This window comes from Macrobrachium rosenbergii, chromosome 5, assembly GCF_040412425.1.
Source record: "Macrobrachium rosenbergii isolate ZJJX-2024 chromosome 5, ASM4041242v1, whole genome shotgun sequence".
Classification (NCBI taxonomy): domain Eukaryota; kingdom Metazoa; phylum Arthropoda; class Malacostraca; order Decapoda; family Palaemonidae; genus Macrobrachium; species Macrobrachium rosenbergii.
In genome coordinates this window covers 24493210-24513460 of record NC_089745.1, presented here as the reverse complement: position 1 = coordinate 24513460, position 20251 = coordinate 24493210, and the positions used below count along the sequence as shown (strand labels likewise).

Below are 20251 nucleotides of genomic sequence, written 5' to 3'. Positions count from 1 at the left end.
AGGTTTCTTCTCGCAATCTAGTTTTCTGTACAGCCGCTACAGCGTATAATCAAGGCCACCGAATTTAGATCTATATTTCGATGGTCTCAGTATAATGCTGTATGAGCCGCGGCCCATGAAACTTTAACCATGGCCCTGTGGTGGCCTATCCTATATCGTTGCCAGAAGCACAATTATGGCTTACTTTAACCTTAAATAAAATAAAAATTACTGAGGCTACAGGGCTGCAATTTGGTATATTTGATGATTGGAGGGTGGATGATCAACTTACCAATTTGCAGTCCTCTAGCCTCAATAGTTTTTAAGATCTGAGGGCGGACAGAAAAAGTGCGGACAGAAAAAAGTGCGGGCAGAATAAAGTGAGGACGGACAGACAAAGTCGGCACAATAATTTTCTTTTACAGGAAACTAAAAATGGGTTTAAATGAGACATCTAACTTTAGGCATAATGTAGCTTGACTGAGAGTTGATTAATATTATGTCTTTTAAATCATCGAGCATTGTAGAATATGTACATAAAAAAGGAACCAAGCATGTGTTTCTATTAAATTTTTCACTCTCGTACAGTAGGTTTTCCTGCTCAGGTAATAGGTGATTGCTAACCTTTGGGATAAAATTTGCCCCACTTTACTGCGAACAATATCATGGCTTCTGTCATCCTTGTCATCCATCTGGTAGATTCTGCAGGATATGGAACAGTAGGATGACACTGATATTTGGTTTAATCCCTTGTTTCTCTGAAGCCCCCATCTGGGCTCCCAGGTTACTGATTACCTTGCTGGAAAAAGCAGGAATTGGCCATGTGGTAGTTTTTCTTTCCTTTTATTTTCCAGGTGAGCCTTGATGTGGGTGAATGAAAAGGTTTGCAGGGCCTGACCTTCACAGGCCTTCCATGTAAGCTTTTTCTTGCCTTGGTCACTATCGATGATGCCATGTCCAATTTCTTTACTTGAGATTATCGTTGTTTTCAACATCTCATCGTCCACAAAGGAAATACCGAGGATACGAAACAGTAGGATGACTCTTACGGTCGTTTCTTCATGCTTCTTGTTGAAGTGAAATTTCTTAAATGTCATCTATCACCATCCAGTGTGTCTACGCCTTCTCTCTTCTGGGCAGTCTGTTGACTCGTGGTTCAGACTCGAGTTTCCTCTGATAGTCACTTGTCTCCTGGGCCCCCAAGCTCCAAGGCGATTAATTGGCGTGCTGGAAGACCCTGGAACCTAAGCATGTAGCAGTGGTAAATAAACAGGCTCGCAGGGACTTACGGTACTGAGCCCTCCAAGTGGGTGCTTGCCACTGTGTTCACTAATGACGATGCCTTCTACCTATATGGCCTGTGTGGTTTAGCTGAGGGGAGCTAATGATATGCATAGGTTCATATGACCAGGTTACTTGATATTTTGCCAATGGGTAGTTTTCTCCACCATTTGTTTTGTCTCGCCTACATTTATCTCACCTACATTCCAGCAGACTGACAGTCTTAAAGTCATATAAAGTTTTGCAGTTTCTGAGTAATGTAAAATAGTGGTCGTCACAGCCTGGTTTGCATATGGAATCACATTAAATTAACAAACAAATTTCATATCCCAGGCGTTCAAGAAAAGATGTTCAGCAACACTCAATATACTACCGTCATAATTTTCAATAAATATAATTCCCAGGTATATATTTTCTTCTACATATGATACAAAATATCATTTGCTGTTTTTCCATATGGAAAATTAGTTATTACACCAGAAATAATTGGTTATCGGTTTTAATAAAAAATGAGACGTGAAGACAATATGTTTGGGAAGGCAAACTCTTCACCATTGCTTATATTTATGGTGCTTTGGATGTAATCTTACCACTAAACTTGTGGTGATTCTCAGAATACACTCCTCCGAATACGTGGTGTGAAATTAAGTAACATAACGTCTAGCTATGTGCAGAATAAGACTGGTACTTGAATGCAGCTTGTTCAGGAAAGGAAATTAGCGTAGATTGCTTGATATTTGGTCTGGTACTACGTTTCCGAAGCATTTGCGCATGTAAGGTACCTTCAGATAAAGCGTTGTATGTTTGTCTACATGAGCAGTTCTTTGGATAGGTAACCCATTCTCTTACCAAGCCAGGCGTAAAGAAAACAAGGAAAAGGAAGGGGAGATGAAAATCTGTGGATCCTAACTGAAGGAAGCGATAAGTCATTTCATGAATACTAGATGAAAACAAAAGACCAAGAGTATTTCTTTGCGGTTTGTCATTAATGCTTATCGTTCACCAGACTGTATGACTAAATACTTGGGTATTAAGCGCTCTATATTTTACTCCATACTCTGTCTTATTAAAAGCCTGATGTTGTGCTTAGCACAAATAAACAAGTAGTTGGTGCGGTGGACAAATTTTTCGTCTGGATGTGATTTTCTAGGAAACGACTGGCCTGAACGTTGCTTAACAGGGAAAGTTACTATTATCACTCGGTGTATCAAGAGGCACGTTCACGCGGCCTTTTTACGAAACTTACTCTCACTTTAATATACTCTCAAGTTCCACCCTCCATTCAAAGTTTACCAGAGTGGGCGTTTATTTAACTAGTTTATTCTGTTAGCTTGCCATTAACCTTAATGGAATTTTTGAGCAGAGACATTATCCTTTATTTTTAATTATGTGTGACGTCGTCTGGTATTTAGGTATGCTCTAGGAAATTAAATGATTCTTATTGCCTAGATTTACTTCAGTAAACTTGGTTTTGTGTATCTTTTTTATATTCTGCTTGTGAAAGCGTCTTAAAGCAGGTTGTTTTAAAAGCTTCCATTATTTTATCCTATAATTGAAGATAGTTCATTAGACTCAGTTTATGCTTGCAGTCTGAAGACAATGATTTGTTTTCTATATATCGAAATGAAAGACTCGTTCTAAACATATTCATACATATCGTGAGAATTATGATTTACATACTACATTTAATATATAATAACAGAACTCTGAATGCTTGCAGGTTTTTGTGCATTTACTAATATGCATTTGGGTTATTAAATATTTTCGTTTGATGATAATGAACGATTCAGGTTGCGAGATTGTTAAAGGAGTTCCTTATATGAAAAGTATTAAAAACAGATTTAGAATTGTAGGCCGAAAAAAAATGCAATTTAACAGCAAGTAAAAATCAGGTGTGTTTTGGTAACATAAGAATAAGGGAGGACAAAAGTCTTGACTGCCTCGTAATATAATATATATATAATTATATATATATATATATATATATATATATATATATATATATATATATATATATATATATATATATATATACATACATACATACATACATACATACATACATACATACATACATACATACACACATATATATATATATATATATATATATATATATATATATATATATATATATATATATATATATATATATATTATAACAGTTGCGCCATTTCTGCACTCGCAAACTGAAAGTAAAAAAAAAAATTCCTTTTCACTTCTTCAATCAACCAAACGTCAATAAGGTGAGGAATGAAAACTGAAAAAATAACCTCTTTTTCAAGTGATGGACGGAGGCACAGTTGACGCTGGTTGATGTGGCTCAATAAATCCATAGACAGTACGTGGGTTAAGGGCCAGTTTCATTATATTCGTGCTGGAGGGCCTGCTCTGTGAGGTGTGTGCGCCGTGAGAAGGGGAAAGGGAGGGGCAAGCGGCGAGAAGAAATTGTAGGTGTAGAAGGAGGGAACAGGTGAGGAAGTAGGATCGATAAGTTGCTCCTTCACCTTTTTCTTCTTAGTTATTTCAGACTTCTTTATGGTTATGGAAGACGCTGAGTGTCGTTTTACAGTTATACTTGAATCCGCTGGATATGGCTGGTGTTATACTTTTTGGTCCTGTAGTGCTTTTTCAGACTAATCTTTCTTTGTTTATTTACTGCGTGAACCTTAGTGTTAGTTGGTATTTTTCATTGCTTAAATTCAGCTCTTTCTTTAGCAGATTTCATAAGGAGCAGGACGAACGGAACATTGCTTTGTTGTTCAAAAATCTAATAAGAAACCAGAATCGAGTTATTTCCTTTCCACGTAAAGGGTTATATATTGCCTAAAAGAAGAATTGTTCAGAAAACTAGATCCTCATCTTCGTCTTCTGATGCTCAAATGTAGAAATTAGATTCTTTTGTAAAGAGACTTACCATTAATCGCCACAAAATGGCCTTGTAGTGCCTCTTTTCAAAAAATAACTGCCTTTGTATCATTTGGGGGAAGTCCAAGAGGGCTGGCTTGGCAGCCATTTGATGGTTTATCTGCTGAAATCTTTACAAGATACAAGGTCAGACAACAAAGAAAGCGTATGATATCGGAAAAAATGTATTTTTTACGCGTTCAGGGGCTCAGAACTTTTGTAATATTTTTGAAGCAAAAGGGCTGGATGACCATCACTTATATAATTTTGCCGTTGCGCACTTTGGGACATCTGTTTCTAATAACGAATTTTGCCTTTATTAAACAATTCATGTAATTTATTTGGTGGATGTGAGTCTACTTTTAAAACGTTGCTCCCTTTCCCTAGAGCAGTTCGAAAGTAGTTATTTGTTATGTAAAGTAAGAGAAAAAGTCAAATTATTTTTACACCTACTGTCCAGTACTTGAATCAACAGCAGTATGTTCATTGGTATATGAAATGACAGTAGGAGTATTCCTAAAGTTTTACCATTATGGATTATTGTCAGGGTAAGGAAATCCCTGTTCTCAGGAGTGTGATTTCAGAAAACTTTCTTTTGTTCCAGTAACTCACCTCTTCAGCAAGAAATTGCCGATTTAGTTTAAATTCAGTTTCACTGTGAGCTCTCGTCAAATGCGCGGATCTAATATCTGTAAGTCACGATTATACTTTGGGCTTTCAGGGATACCCTTGTAGATAATATTTGACTGGCAAATAATCTCTGCTTATATTTTCGAAGGACCATTATGCTTCTACTGTATTTTATTGGTTGTAGCTTTATCTCATATTTTCTAGTCTTCGTTCGTGGGATCAAGGCAAGAAATCCCTCCTTTGCGGTTCAGCAGCAGTCCAGGTAAAATGACCTCGCATCCAGCAGAGGATCTTTGTTATAGACTGGAAACGATATCAAGTAAAAGTTGTAGATCTGGTTGATAAGGATTATCCCGAACGACACGAGTTAGTAGAAGCAAGAGATGATTGAATTTTCTTTTAGTCTGCAGTGGGGTGGGTACAGGAACAAGGGAACGGAGAGTTGGAAGGAGGAAGCAAGATAATCATCAGATATGAGGTCGGTTTTTTTGATGTTTGGATATATATATATATATATATATATATATATATATATATATATATATATATATATATATATATATATATATATATATATATATATATATGTGTGTGTGTGTGTGTGTGTGTACACGAGTATGTATATATATAATAAAACACTAATCAACTAGGCTATAGCCACTGGAAAAGCTAAACTAAACGGGCAACTTTGACTTGAAAGAAGTTGCAGACTAAGGGCATTTACTTGTCTAGGTGACATAAGGCGCTGACATCCTTAGCCGACATTAAACGAGGATTTTAGATTCAGATGCTGAAACAACAAACCGGGAAAGCTTAGTTAATCTTCAGAGCGTAAGCATTGGATATTGTTATTCTTACATTTATTCGGAAAATGTCTTCGGATAGAAAAGTTTATAGTGCTTTTGCATGAAAGCTCTCTGTCTGTTGTATTAACAGAGAAATGAAGATATTCAGTTTTTTGCTATAGTCAGTAGGACTGCTTTTGGTCACCAAAGTATTCTCGTGTTATTGCAGTATAAATCATATTAGAAATGTTTTGTTATATAGAAAATATTGTACACTTTGTTACTAACAATATACTATAAATTGCTTTGCAAAGTTATATTACTGGCTGTAGACAGAACTTGGGTTTTGGTAGTATACTTTGTTCTCTCATTTAGTATGAGACGGTATTGCTGGGAAGTCTTGATTTTAATTGTACTTGTAGCTGGATAATCACTGTGTCTGACGCAAGGAATATTTTCTGTCTTTTTCTTTAGACAGATTTTTAAATTTTTGTGATATTCCAAAATAAGTTCGTGAATTTTATTGGACATGTGAAATTGTTATCGAATTGCAGCAACTACATAGCTGTCAAGAAAGAAGAAGTGAAAATACATGTGATTTCTTATGAATAAAAGCTTACACATAGTTTACAAAAATCAAGAAGGATTTAAATCTTTTATTTGTGTTTTTATAAGGTTAACGAAATGGCATATTCTCTCCGTATCTTTATGCATTTGGTCACTTTCCATTTTAAACTTTTTATTTCATCTACTTTTTTGTATTACGGACATTTAATAATCCATTATATTTTACATGTAATGCATTTTATGCTGTTCATTTAAAGCTATCGACAACTATCCTTATCATTGAAAAATAGTAATGTTCGGTACGATACTGTATTCAATTGCCCTGCCATTAGAAAAATAATTTTTTGTACATTTTGAAGTGCATCAAAAGCCCAAATTATGTTGCCTTTGACTCTTTCTACAGTAAATGACATGAAATAATTTTACTAATTCATATTTACTCTAATGATCAATCGTAAATTTTGCCTAAAAAGTTCCATGTAAAATTTTTCAGTTGATTGAGTCGTTGATTTAATTTCTGTAATTTCGACCCGGTTTTTGCACCAGATATAATTTATTTGGCTCAGTTTATTGAGCCAGTCATACTATGTTCAAAATGTTTTGGCACAGTATAACTTCTTCATTTGCTACTTGAACTTTTTTACTTTAGTATAAATACTACTTTGCTTTTATTTAACGAAGACTGCTTTATTTTAAGATGGAAGGACCACTTTCATTAAACCTAGGTTCTGATAGTTACTGTATTTATCAGACAGTATTCTTAAGGAAAATGTCAGCCAAGATATTAAATTTTTACCTAGGTTTGGTTTGACCCGGGAAAATATCGGAAATTTCCTGTGACGACAAACCTGCCGGATGCATGATGATTTAAGAATTCGGAAATAAAAAATAAGCCGCTTTTAAATTTAAGAGAAATTTTCATATCATTTAGTCTGACTTCACTGTTTCTGTATGAAATTGCTTGAACAACCTGTGGCCCATTTAGTGAATCCATTTTTACATGAGCAGGAAAAGGATAGCCTCTCCTGATTGAGAAAATACTTTGCAAACATTCCTGGAGAAGCGCACATTCTAAAAGCAGCGAATGAGTATTATTGTAGAATATTTAAAGAGCCCAGGGAAAGTTTGGTGAGTACTGTAAGATAGTTATTGCTCTCTCTTTCAAAAATGCTATTCTGGTCAGCATTTTCAGCGTCACCCATGATTAGTCAAGCTGATACATGAAAAAAGTCTTCGTTAAACAAACTCAATACAATTGTCAGTCACGCATATTTTAGATTTAATTGGGATTTAGGCATTTAAACACCCGTTTCCATTGCATATAATAATTTATTAAACCAAGAAGAAAACCAGCCTAAACTAAATATATACAGGTGTCTTAGCCAAACCCGTTGACAAGAGACTACAGTAGATTGTAATTTTACTTAGAGAATGGCATGGGGATTTTGTTGATTTTATTTTTAGAGGAAGAAAAATGAAATCTTTGATTGTTCTGGATTAGTACCATCTGCTTGTGTGGTAAGAACTGAAATTTTATTCCTAAAGCCTCTCTGTTTGCTGATTGTCAGATTGGACGATCCCGTAGAAGGCTTTTAGATATCAGTAAAATCAAGAAATATTTGTAACGGCAGCTATAACATAAGAAAAGGGTAAAAAATAACAGCAGGTAAGCAAATTTGCAACGTGATATAAAAATCCATCTAGGATAACCTTCGAATACCAGAACGCAGTTCCCCTTCAAAGTTGACGCAAACAAGGAAAACTTGTTAGGTGAGGAAGGTCCATGTAAGTGTAGGTTGCTTTGGTAACATGTTTTTATTCCATAAACCATATTAATATTCCATAAAGAACAGTCTGGTAAAGTAAAACGGATACATTGTTAGACTGAATTACCGAAAAGGGTTTCTTAGGATGAACCGATCTGTTCGGTAAAAAGTTTACTCTCACAAAAACATTTGCATAGTTAGGGACTATTCATACTTTTCGACACCGGCGTTTAGTGCGATATTTAAGGTCTACCTGTCTTTAAGAAAAATTGTTTTTTCTTAAATTTGGCACCGGAATTTCTGAAAGGTCAGGCGAAGATATAAATTTTAAGAAACAAACATTATCTATTCTACTGATTGTAAAAGGTCAGGCGAAGGTATAAATTTTAAGAAACAAATATTTATGTATCCTCTCGCCTTTTTATATAATATATATTAGGGTTCATATATTAGGTAATATTGCAAGAATTTCAGGTAGTCCTGTTAACTTACCCAGTTATCCATCGAGTCGTGCCTTTTGATCAGTTCTTCTTGAATTTTCTCCCCAAATCCTCCTGGCTTGCCAAACTCTTCGACGATCTTCGTCGTTTCCTGATATTCTTCTTGGCTTAGAACTGGTTTCATGTGGGTAAGGTACCAGGAAAGGGTGTGGCCAAGGGGTGGAACCGGTAGTTTGGGCACGAGAGGATACTGTGAATGAAAAGAATTGAATTTGTAAACAAATAATAAACGATCTTAGACATCGTCTGAACTAAATGATCTGTATCTGCGAAGTCTAAATCGTTTGCCATTCGAAATTTTTTTCGTATCAAACATAATTTGTATCGTAAATTTAAGAAATAAAACTTTTACCGTAGATTCCACAGAAACAACTCAGGGTAGGGTGAGAGACTATCAATTATTTTAATATCTGCCTTGAGTTATAACAAATAGAATAATCTAAATGTAAAGTTACTTATTAAAGTGATATAATCAAAATCATAAAGCATCCAAACAGTGGATTTTTCTACGTATATACTTTACGTCTGTGCATATACTACAGCAGATGAAGTTATGGAATAAACCGTGATCATGTATATAATGAATGTAAATAAAATATATCGGTGCATAATTAGATTTAAGATAAAATAGCAATTTTGTGCACTAAGATATCAAGTCAAATATCATAACTGTTTATGATCACATAACTGTTCGTGATCACATAACTGTTCAGGATTCAGGCAGTCCCTTTCAAATCATTATTAATGAAATTCATCTTAGAACCGCCGTCTTTCACGTCACTTATCTTTGAGGAAAGAAATAAAACACGAACATCAACACGGACATTAAACACCTGCTGACTTTCTTCCAACAAAATGTCATCATGCATCTTAAGGAACAACAAATGAAAACCTACTGAAGGAGGTACAGATAGAATTAATAGTCTGTCCTGAAAACATGTTTGTCAAGTTTTGGATACAAATGTGTGAGATTGTGAATATTTCAAGTCATTATGTTAGTAAAGATTGTGATAAACAATAACATTTGCAAAATCAGTTCCCGAAATTGTCATGAGTTCGTAATTTCACCGTGTTTAGAGATGGATTTAGTTTTAGTAACGGCATCTCGCGAATGATTGGTTAGATTTACGGATATAGAGACATATATAGCAGCACGCAGAGATGTAATGTATGTGTACAATTGCAGACTAATTCGCAGGAGATTATATATATGTATATATATACATATACAAATATATGTGTATATACATATTTGTGTATATATACTGTATACACACACACACACACACACACACATATATATATATATATATATATATATATATATATATATATATATATATATATATATATATATATATGACCGTCATTGAAGTCGTCGGTACGTACTGTCGAGCGTTCGAATCTCCCAGGTATGAAATGATATCTCAATTTTAAGCCCCCTCCAGTGATATTGCCGAGGTAGAGTGGACTGGATATTAAAAACATTTGTAGTTTAATGTTTGTGAATATAAAAAATGTCACAATGTATGGGATAACAATTCTTATATATATGAGAATAATTATATATATATATATATATATATATATATATATATATATATATATATATATATATGTGTGTGTGTGTGTGTGTGTGTGTGTGTATGTATGTATGTATGTACGTAGGTATATACACACAGACTCTAATGGTCACCTTTTACCAGCTACATGTGTAATTTCAGTAACCACACTGCACTGTCTTTCGTAAAGATCCATATCATCTGATATTCTGGATGTGGATTCTAGTCTTGCCTGGGCTTCAGAATTTTTTCCACTTGGTTCATCATTGGATGTTAGGCTTTGTAATGACAAGCATATCCAAAGTGTGAAGAATTCGAGAAGTTAAGAAGGCATTTTGGTGATTACGATTTCATATATGTGTATGTGTGTGTATATATATATATATATATATATATATATATATATATATATATATATATATATATGTATGTATGTATGTATGTATGTGCGTGCTTGTGTGTATAACATTAAATCCCAAGTGTGTCATAAGGGGAGCGTGGAGTGTTTTTAGGAATAAAATCAGTAAATGGTAGGATGAGGAAATGAAGAGTTTGGTGAAGGAAAAAACAAGTTTATTTGGGTTCATTTGTAAAACAAGAGAGGGTGGATAATGTAGTCTAGTAGAAATAGAGAGGGGAAAAAAGAAAAGAAATGGCAAAAATAAATGGGGGACTGTAGACAAGTACTTTAGAATAAGATGTTATTGAAAAAATGGTTCTAAGAATAAAAGATGCAAAAGGGAATGAAGCCCTGCGTAGATATGTTGAGTGTTTGGAAGATTTTCAAATGCTGAAAATAGAAGAGTGGTAGAGCTAAATAACACAAGAGTAGAGAAATTTCACTAAGGTTTGGCTTGGGGAAGTTATGGTTCAGGATTTGAGGAGGGCAATAAAGAGATTGAATAATGAAAAGACACTCGAAGTTGATGGGATTACGAGTTACTTGCTATAGTATTTTGGTTGCATCATGACTAAATGGCTGACCTTATTTCGTATGGTATGTCTGGGTGAAGGAAAGGCTCCATGAGGATGGGTGAGAGTAATGATTGTTCCATTGTTTAAAGATAAAGATGACAGAGGGAATTGTAAGAATTATGACATAACAATACCTAGTATACCTAGAAAGGTTTATGGTAGATTTTTTATTAAAAAAGTGACACAGATAGCTGTCCAGGGTTTGTATGGTATATCTGAATAAGGGAAAGGTCTCGAAGAAATGCTGTCTTCTTTCTTTGCATCTTTTCCCACTTTTATGTGGGGTCGATGTTTCTGACAGCTTTCCGCCACCTGGCTCGGTCAAACACATTGACCCCCAATAATTATTTATCTCTTAGATCTTCTTTAACAACATCCATCCACCTTTGCTTCGGTGTTCCTCTTGCTGTCCCATCAGGTACCTCTGTCTGCATCACTCTTCTCCCTACGTATGTCTCATCCCCTCTCAACACATTGCCATACCAATGCAGTCTTCTTTCCTGGGCCTTCTTTGGTAGTTCTACGATTGTAGTAGTTCCATATATTCTTTCACTCTTGATCCTGTCCATTTTTGTCATTCCAAACATCCATCTAAGCATTTTCATCCCTACCGCGTCCTATTTTTTCTCTTGCGCTCTCTTTACCGGCCATGTTTCAGCTCCATATATCAAAGCTAGTCTATATACTGTCTTGTACACTCTTCCTTTAACCTGTATGTTTATTCGGCAGTCACACAAGACATCTGACAACTTTCTCCAATTTTTCCATCTAGCCTGTGCTGTACGTTATTTTTGCATCTAAATTTCCATCCCCAGCTTCTGTTGAACCAAGATACTTAAATTTTTATACTTGGTTCAACCTTGTCCCTTCCGTACTAATCTCGTAGTCTTGATCTCCATTTAACTTTAAGTATTCAGTCGTCTTTCTACTGATTCTTTAATCCTCAGTCTTCCAGTACCTTCCTCCATTGCTGTAGTTTTGACTCCACTAACCCTCTGTTGGTGATGTATATCACGATGTCATCAGCAAACAGCATGGACCAGAGGGATTCATCTCATATTCCTTGAGATAACACATCCATAATCAGTTCAAAATGATATGGACTTGAAGCAGATCCCAGATGTAAACCAACTCTTACTGGTATCCATTCATTTAACCCAACACTGTTTCTAACTTGGGTTTTTGCTCCTTCATACATATCTTGGACCAACTTCACATACTTCTCTGGTGTTCCCTTTGCTCGCATACACCTCCAAACCTCTTGGCGTGGGACTCTTATCATATGCCTTTTCCAGGTTTATGAAATACTATGTGCTGTCCTTTCTGCTTTTCCCGTTATTTTTCCATCATCTGTCGAAGGGCAAACCCTGTATCTGTCGTTCCTCTTTCTGGCATGAAACCAAACTGTTCTTCACCTAAAGGTGTTTCTTCCCTAATCCTTTGATCCATTATTCTTTCCCAGATTTTCATGGTGTGAGACATTAACTTTGTTCCTATGTAATTTGTACAATAGTGGACGTCACCCTTCTCTTTATCGATAGGCACAATAAAGCTTTCTTTCCATTCTTTTGGTATCCCAAAGAAATGTATGAAGTGATAATTTTTCCATTGTATAAAGGTAAAGGTGATAACGGTAAATGTAAGTAAGAAATAGGGGGGCAACAGTACTTAGTATTGCAGGGAAGGTGTATTGTCGGACATAATATATTGAGAAACAAAAAAGTGATAGAAGGATTGATAGGGGAGAACACTGTATTTAGAGAAGGAGAGGGTGTGTGGATGAAGTGCTTGGTTTGAAAAGGTATGTGAAAAGTCGAAAGTAAAGGGAAAAACCCATACATAGCCTACATGGATCCAGAACAAGCTATTAATCCAGTCAGTAGAGATTTAAGTTCGAGAGTATTTTGGATATATGGTACAGAAGATAAACTGTCACGAGCAGTTTAAAAGTTTTATGATGTACTCTGGACAGTGACTCAGTAAAAGTAGATATGAGACAATGTTGTGTTGTGTCTTCATGGCTGGAGAAAGTTTAGAGGAAATGTATACAAGAATAAGGTTATGAAGATGAACGAAAATCTGGAAGGTGAGTACTGAATGTTTAAATGGATGGTGGAAGAATGGGGGTGGTTGATTTGTTTAGGTATCTAGGGGAAATATAATGGATGATAGTATAATGAGAAGGGGTGAGTCAGGGAATAGGTTAAGCAAGAAAAGCGGCATAGCAAGAGGTATTCAAAAGATTAGGAAGAGACTTTGGGTGTCTATTGAAATTAAGATTAGAATACATAAACAAACCGGTAAACCAGCCCTTCTTTATATAAGTAAGTGTGGCTGTTGAAAGTGCATGAAAGAAAAGGTAGACTGTTGAGATACACTTTTGTTTTATATAAATGGCATAAGAAGAAATGAATGATGGAGATAAGTAGAAGTGGTAAAAATGTTAGTGTAGGTGAAAGGATGGATTGAGTGTTTCGAGATGGTGGTCATGTGCAAATAATGGAAAAGGATAGATTGATGATAAACTGTATAATTGGAAGTGCTAGGAGAGAGGAGGAAAAGGAGAAGGAGACTTGGAAAGGGTTGGATAGATGAGATATTGGAAAGCAAAGGCCTTAATATCTGGCAAACGAGAGAGTGTAAGAATGAGGTGTGATACAGTATGCGTAGGTTGAGTTTGACACACTGCTGATTAGCATTCTGTGTTGGTGTATGAAGCAGTTAATGTTTTGGCAATTTTTGTGCGTCGGTTTCAGTCCTGATTCAGCAGTTAATGTATGTATGTAACAGTAATTGCTGTCTTTGTTTTTACTTGGGACTCGCACTATAATGAGGGCAACTAATTAATACTGAATTTATATATATATATATATATATATATATATATATATATATATATATATATATATATATATATATATATATATATATATATATATATATATATGTATATGTATGTGTATTTTTGTGAGTAAGTAAGGACATGATTTTATATTATTGTGTATTTGGTGAATATAATTATGTTGACTCATAACAATTGAAAAAGTTATAAAATCTCGTATGATCCCTTTTGATGTAAAAAAAAAAAAATCACGAATCTTGGAGAAAAGGTATAGCATTTTCCTCTCTCAACTTTCTTGTTTTCAATTCTTGTGAAATCCAAAATCAGCCTGTTGTCCCCATTGTTGGTGTCACCTTCTGCGTAGGGTTCCTTACACAAACCTTCTCCAATTATCCTCCTGGCGTGTCAGCTGAGACCCTGTCGGAGAGCAGGGAGCAATACATTCTATAGGGGCGAAAATCTTATTTGAACATAGGGTACACGTCGCTACGCCACATCACTTAAGCACATCCATTTTTCATCGGTAGCTTGTATGGGAGCGCGTTGATGCTGTTGCTTTGCAAAGCTACATTGTGTAGCCAGTTGCGAGGCATGAGTACGTCGCTGTTATATATATATATATACAAAGAGAGAGAGATTGTTTTATAATTTGTAGGTATTTTTAAATATGCCTGCATTCATAATTGTGTATTTACGTGCATCCTTCATGAACTACAAAACGAAGTATGAAGACTAATATTTATACGTAAATGTGTATATGCTGATAGAGATGTTGATATGATTTTTAAACTTATTACGTCATAACACCATTGCTCATGGTTCTGGGAAAAGAAAAGAGAGAGAGAGAGAGAGAGAGAGAGAGAGAGAGAGAGAGAGAGATCATCCACTGGCTTTAGGAGAACTCGACGTAACTCTTTGTTATTCCATGGTCATAGAGGGGCTTTCACATCAGTCGGTTACCCGACGTACTAATTGGGAATATATTTGAAAAGAGGGCCTCGGGTGCCGGATGGGGGCCGCTGTGGATCAGTCGCTTCCTAAGCATTTGTCACTGTAGAGCAACAGGCATCGTTTAATGGTTCGATGGATTGTTAGGGGAAACATAACAAGCTTCTGTTGATTACCCTCAACTTTCCTCCCGGGTTTGTAACAAGTATCTGGCCAATGCCTAGCTACATTACCATATGAGTTCCGGGTACAGTAGTTGCTGAAGTAAAATAATAAATGGGAGTTATGATTTTTCATATCCAGTTACAAAATAGCAATCTTGTTATTTCACTGTTAGAGTTTACGTCTCTACCGGATGTAAATATGTATTTTTTATTCTTTTACTTATCACTGCTTAGTGGGCACCTCTTTTCCAAAATTACTTTTGACCATGTACTTGAGATATGCAGCTGTCATCGCCAACTCCTCTTCCTCCGTTACATGTATTCGCCTTCAGTCTGCCAGATAACCTGCTGATGTTGTAAACTTCACGTAGAAGCGTACGCCTTTTATTTCACCTTTTGAGAATCCCAGCATGTTTCATTACGGAGAAGAGTGTGTCTACATGTAAAGCAAGGCCATTTCCATCAGAAATTATCTTTGGAAAAAAAGTTAAAAGTTGAGGGTTGTCTGTTATTACCACCACCAAACACTAATTCATGATTCCTGTAATGGGAATAACATCTTGGATAGTTTTTATTGCATCTTTATTGTGATTAATGATGACGGCTTCGTGTAAAGGGACTTCTTGGTGTTTTTTCTTTTTCTTTTTTAATTTTTTTTTATCCAAGTTCCTCTAATTTCTCTGCTTACTATGATTGTGAGATTGTTAGCTGTTCAGGCCAAGTTTAGTTTCTTTAAAGATTTACTTGAACATCAACGTTCATAATCTTTCCACACAGCAAAGACATGTATATCAATTGTGTTAGTTTAGCGCATAAGGTTATTATGGAAGAATAAAGTAAGTTAAAAAAACCAGAAGAGATAGGGAGAAAATAGAAATATTGCTCCAGAATAATGAAAAAATATGGAAGTATAATGGGGTCTTGGGTGAGCAGAGTGAAAAGATTCCCCGTAAAGAATAGATCGCCACTTTCGGTTGTAAAGGAAGAATGGCAGATGCTAATCATCCGGTAACTTATGCACGCCGACTGCAAGAGTCGACAATGTGTGGTTACCGTATGAAATATTTTATAACTAGGAAACTTAATCCGATTTATTAAGAGGTATACAATGAATATTTATTTTTTATATATTTCAGGATACGGTGTATTAGTAGTTTTACGTGTTTTCTTACTTAAATATGACTAGATTATTGCATTACAAAGATAGGACTTCGTTCACTTATGTTGAGAGAAATCTTGTTTCAGTTGATGGTGGTTGTAAAATTCCCGACACTATTTTGCACATTTTTACTCAGAAGCACGTCGATGAGAAACTATATTATTTTCTTTTGTTATCTTTCAGAATTTTGATATAGTCCATTTCATGTGCTTCACATTCTTGCAGTATTTTTATCTATTTAGTGAATTGGTGAAAATATCCTATATTTTGAAATCATCTTGAATGTTCTTGTACAAACAAAGAAGTCGAGCTGACTTTGAGTTGAGGTGAGACCAGGTAAAACATTTCCAGTTAAATTTTATATATATATATATATATATATATATATATATATATATATATATATATATATATATATGCGGATGAATTTATGAGATAAAATTTAAATTATGATTAGTTAAAAATGTATTTGAAAACTATATCTCATAGTAATTTATTCATTTAATTACTATTCACACAAAAGTATTACTTTGATCACAGCCATCTTTCTGAAGTAGGCTACTTATCTCTAAAAAAGAGAAAAGGCGTGCAATGTAAAAAAGAAAAACAATATTGTACTCAAGAACGTGCAATTTCATGTCTTTTAATGATTAATTTTTTTTTAATACCAGAGGGTAAGAATGGATGAAAATAATGACAATTTACCCGTAGTAAAAAAATTATAAATTTGAAAATGTAAAAGCAGGTATTAGGACGTTGCAAAAAGGTATAACGTCTACGAGGGCTTGTTGTGCCTAGTTGAAAGGGCAGTGTAGCAAGGAAGAAATGGATATTGATAAATGAAATACATATGAGGTACTAAATTATCTACACTGTTTTAAAGAATACTCACGGATGTTTGTGGAACCTTGCAAGTAAATAACAAGAATAATGAGGAAAAAGAGAGATGAAACAATTGACGAAGAGAAGGGTTTTTATACAAAGGGAAATCAAATGAGTTTGTAGTACGTCTAAAAGAAAAATTAGAATATTACATCAGTGAAGCCGCAATGAATTTTGATTCTTTAGAAGTATGGTAACATTATAGCCTACATTTCTTATAGGGACAAGAAATCGCAAACAGGCAGTTTAATGCATATTTAAGTATTTTATTGCAGTCATTCATTTCAAATCAAATATACGTTTATGTAAATCTACATCTTATGAGGTGGGGTTCATCACAGAATTGAACTTTATGTACATAAAACAACGAAAATTCTTTAGTATTTAAATAAAGGGAAATGATATCTTTAATGTGGTTACTAGAATTTCTTGTTAAATGACGAACTCCATTCTAAAAGAGCCTTCACTCACCGTAACAGGTGGCTTTTCAGACATATTGGAAGCTTTGGAAGACGCCCTTGATCTTGGTTGGAAAGCCCGTGGTGGTTGGGGGGAAAGTGAGATACCCTCGTTGGGTGAGGCCTTAGAAGGTGACCCAGGGGGCGTAGCGGCGGTTCCTGACCAGGAGACCCATCGAGAGAGGTATCCTGTTGAGGAAACAGGAAAGAAAATGAGAGTAGCACATTTATGGGAAAATCCACTGGCATGGCGTACCGAAATCAGTGGTCCGGAAAGCAGTAAATGCCTTATGCTTTCAAGCATTCTGTACCGCAGTTTTTCATAAACTACAAGGTTAATGGAAAGAAACCCACAAGATTCCTATGTATAACTTGTTTACTTGTAAATATTTACATGTTACTTTTAAACTTGAGTACTTTCAGGTCTTAACTGTGACCCTTTTTCAAGAGATGAAAGTACTCAAGTTTAAAAGTAACATGTAAATATTTACAAGTAAACAAGTTATACACAGGAATCTTGTGGGTTTCTCTTTCCATCTTCAGAAGAAAACTGAAAGAAGTTTTTGTTTGGTTTTACAAGGTTAATTTTATCCAAATAAGAATGCCCGAATGTATTCATATTTGATAAAAAAAAAAACTTATGATTTTTTTTTTTAATTTGCAACATTAGGCTATTTACCCTAACAGGGAGTGGCTCCCAATAAACGACAAGAAAATAAACACTACCAAATCATATTTTCGTCGTTGAGTTCCGAAGCACTTCACATACAAACAAGGCTTTCGGCATTGTGGCAACCCATAACACGCTGCGTCAGTCACCCCTGTCTTTCAGACACTCTCACGCTTCGTAAGTGGCATGACCCTTCTCTAATTTATCCTTCTCGTCATTTTTGTTTTTAGCCACATCTAGGTTTTATTCTCTTCCTTTCTGCAAAAAGCTTTCGAATTCTACAATTTTCTCAAACCTGTCCTCCTCCATTCTTTCCACATGACCTGACCATCTCGAAATTCAGTGAAATATTTTTTTCACCGGAGTAAATATTTTACTACTCTGCGCATCTCCACGCTTCTAATTCTTTCAAATCCTTTTAAGCTACACATGCTGCGTAAACAGTTCATCTCTACATTTTCCACATTTTTTTATTTTTTCAGACGCATTAAACATTCAAACTTTACTTCCATACAGAAAAGATGACTCAACAATATTTTCATACTTTCCTACTTTTCCTTTTATAGACAGTCTTCTTCAATTTTTTTTTTTTTGCTCATATCCTGTTAACTTCGTTGCTTCACATATGTGGATCACTTCGCATCCTACTACTACTACTACTACTACTACTACTACTACTACTACTACTACTACTACTACTACTAAAAGGCTTGCTTTTGATAATACAGAACATTTTAGTACATATTGTTAGATTCATTATTTTCATCCACAAAAACTTTAGATGAGTTTTCTGCTTCAGAGAGAGAGAGAGAGAGAGAGAGAGAGAGAGAGAGAGATAGGCGTTCTGTTTATCGATATAGGTAAATGCCCTCTTATTTAGGCTTTAAAAGCCAGCATGCAAATATCCGTAAACTATTAATACATTTCACAGACAACAACCCGAGTCCATGTTTATGTATACGAGAAAGCTAAAGCAGTTGCCAATTACCGTTCCTCTGTTCGTTCATCAGCAATAAGTTTACCTTTCAGGGCGTGTGATAACAGTTTGAACATATCTCCCCCGTACATTACTTTCTCAAACACTCAGCTTTTTGCATTAATCAACTGTGAATATTATTTCCCTTGACTATCTATTTGTGTATATCTATACAAATCTCTACACCAGAATACTTGTGTAAACATTTGAGATGTGTTAGAAGAATATAAACTTCGGTTTGTGTCATTGTTTATTTTATTTGCGTGGGGTTTTTAGACTTTTGTTTTCTTCTTACCTGCATCACTTTAGGTTAAGGGAGAAAACCCGAGAGTGAGGCTACGCACAGGAGAAAAGGCTTTTTATTTATAAAGGCAGTTTTTATCAGACTAAAAAGTAGAATCCTCCTGTTCACTGAGAGAGTATTAGAGAAGTACCCGTAGAGGCTAGGAAAATCATTATAAAATCATTTCTGAAGTTTAGTGGAAAACATTTTCGATAGATAAATAGATAGACGGTGATACAGCTTTGTAAAAATAAAACGGATGTGATGGCATTATCCGGACGAAGCTGAAAAATGCGATTTCTTCGAGGAACCAAGTCAAGGTAACTTTGTGTCTCTGTCGTTGTAAAGCTTTATTGTCCTAAGGGTCTCAGGATAAATCCAGCCACACGGAAAATAAATCTTTGTGAGCCGTATCTGTTTTTATATTCAGATATTCATGGGTAGTTTTGGGATAAACAAGATAATGAATTACTAGGGAATTTAATATTTATTTGATGTTTTCCCGTACAGCAGTCTCATGCGCAGCAAACGTTGTGCCTTTACTCCTAATGGTCACTGAAAACTCCGAATGAAATTCATAATTTGAACCATAGCAATTTACAGGTTTTCAACTGAGAATGGAAGGCAAGCTTCCTTTTGGTGAGAAAAATATCTCTTGCGTAACTTTTTGCATAGATGCCGGTACAATGTCGGTCATTTCTGGCAAGTTTTAATTTTAAGAAGAGCTGGAGAACGATTTAACAGGAAATTTCAGATATCCTCGAGGAAATGTTCACATCTCAGGCTTAAACCAAGAGTACAGCCTCTGCTCTGAAAATTTAAAACTCACCATTGTTTTAGCATGTGACTTTAAGTGGACATACCGTGGAACTAAGTTTTTTAAGAGAAACATTCGTCTTAGTAAACCCAGATCCATT

The 20251-nt window shown here is 35.2% G+C and overlaps 1 protein-coding gene across 6 annotated transcripts in view; it reads right to left on the bottom strand.

The window, feature by feature from the left end:
* The window catches only part of ChAT (Choline acetyltransferase), a 256104-nt gene that overhangs the window by 48962 nt on the left and 186891 nt on the right, over positions 1 to 20251 (bottom strand). For 4 of the 6 annotated variants that reach the window (XM_067103843.1, XM_067103845.1, XM_067103844.1 and 1 more), the window contains 3 exons: positions 17419 to 17594; positions 16958 to 16972; positions 8408 to 8605 (listed from right to left, as the gene is read on the bottom strand). In XM_067103843.1, coding sequence (XP_066959944.1) covers positions 8408 to 8605; positions 16958 to 16972; positions 17419 to 17594 — 389 coding nt within the window. The remainder of the gene's footprint in view (positions 1 to 8407; positions 8606 to 16957; positions 16973 to 17418; positions 17595 to 20251) is intronic. The other 2 variants (XM_067103847.1, XM_067103848.1) reach the window with 1 other exon arrangement.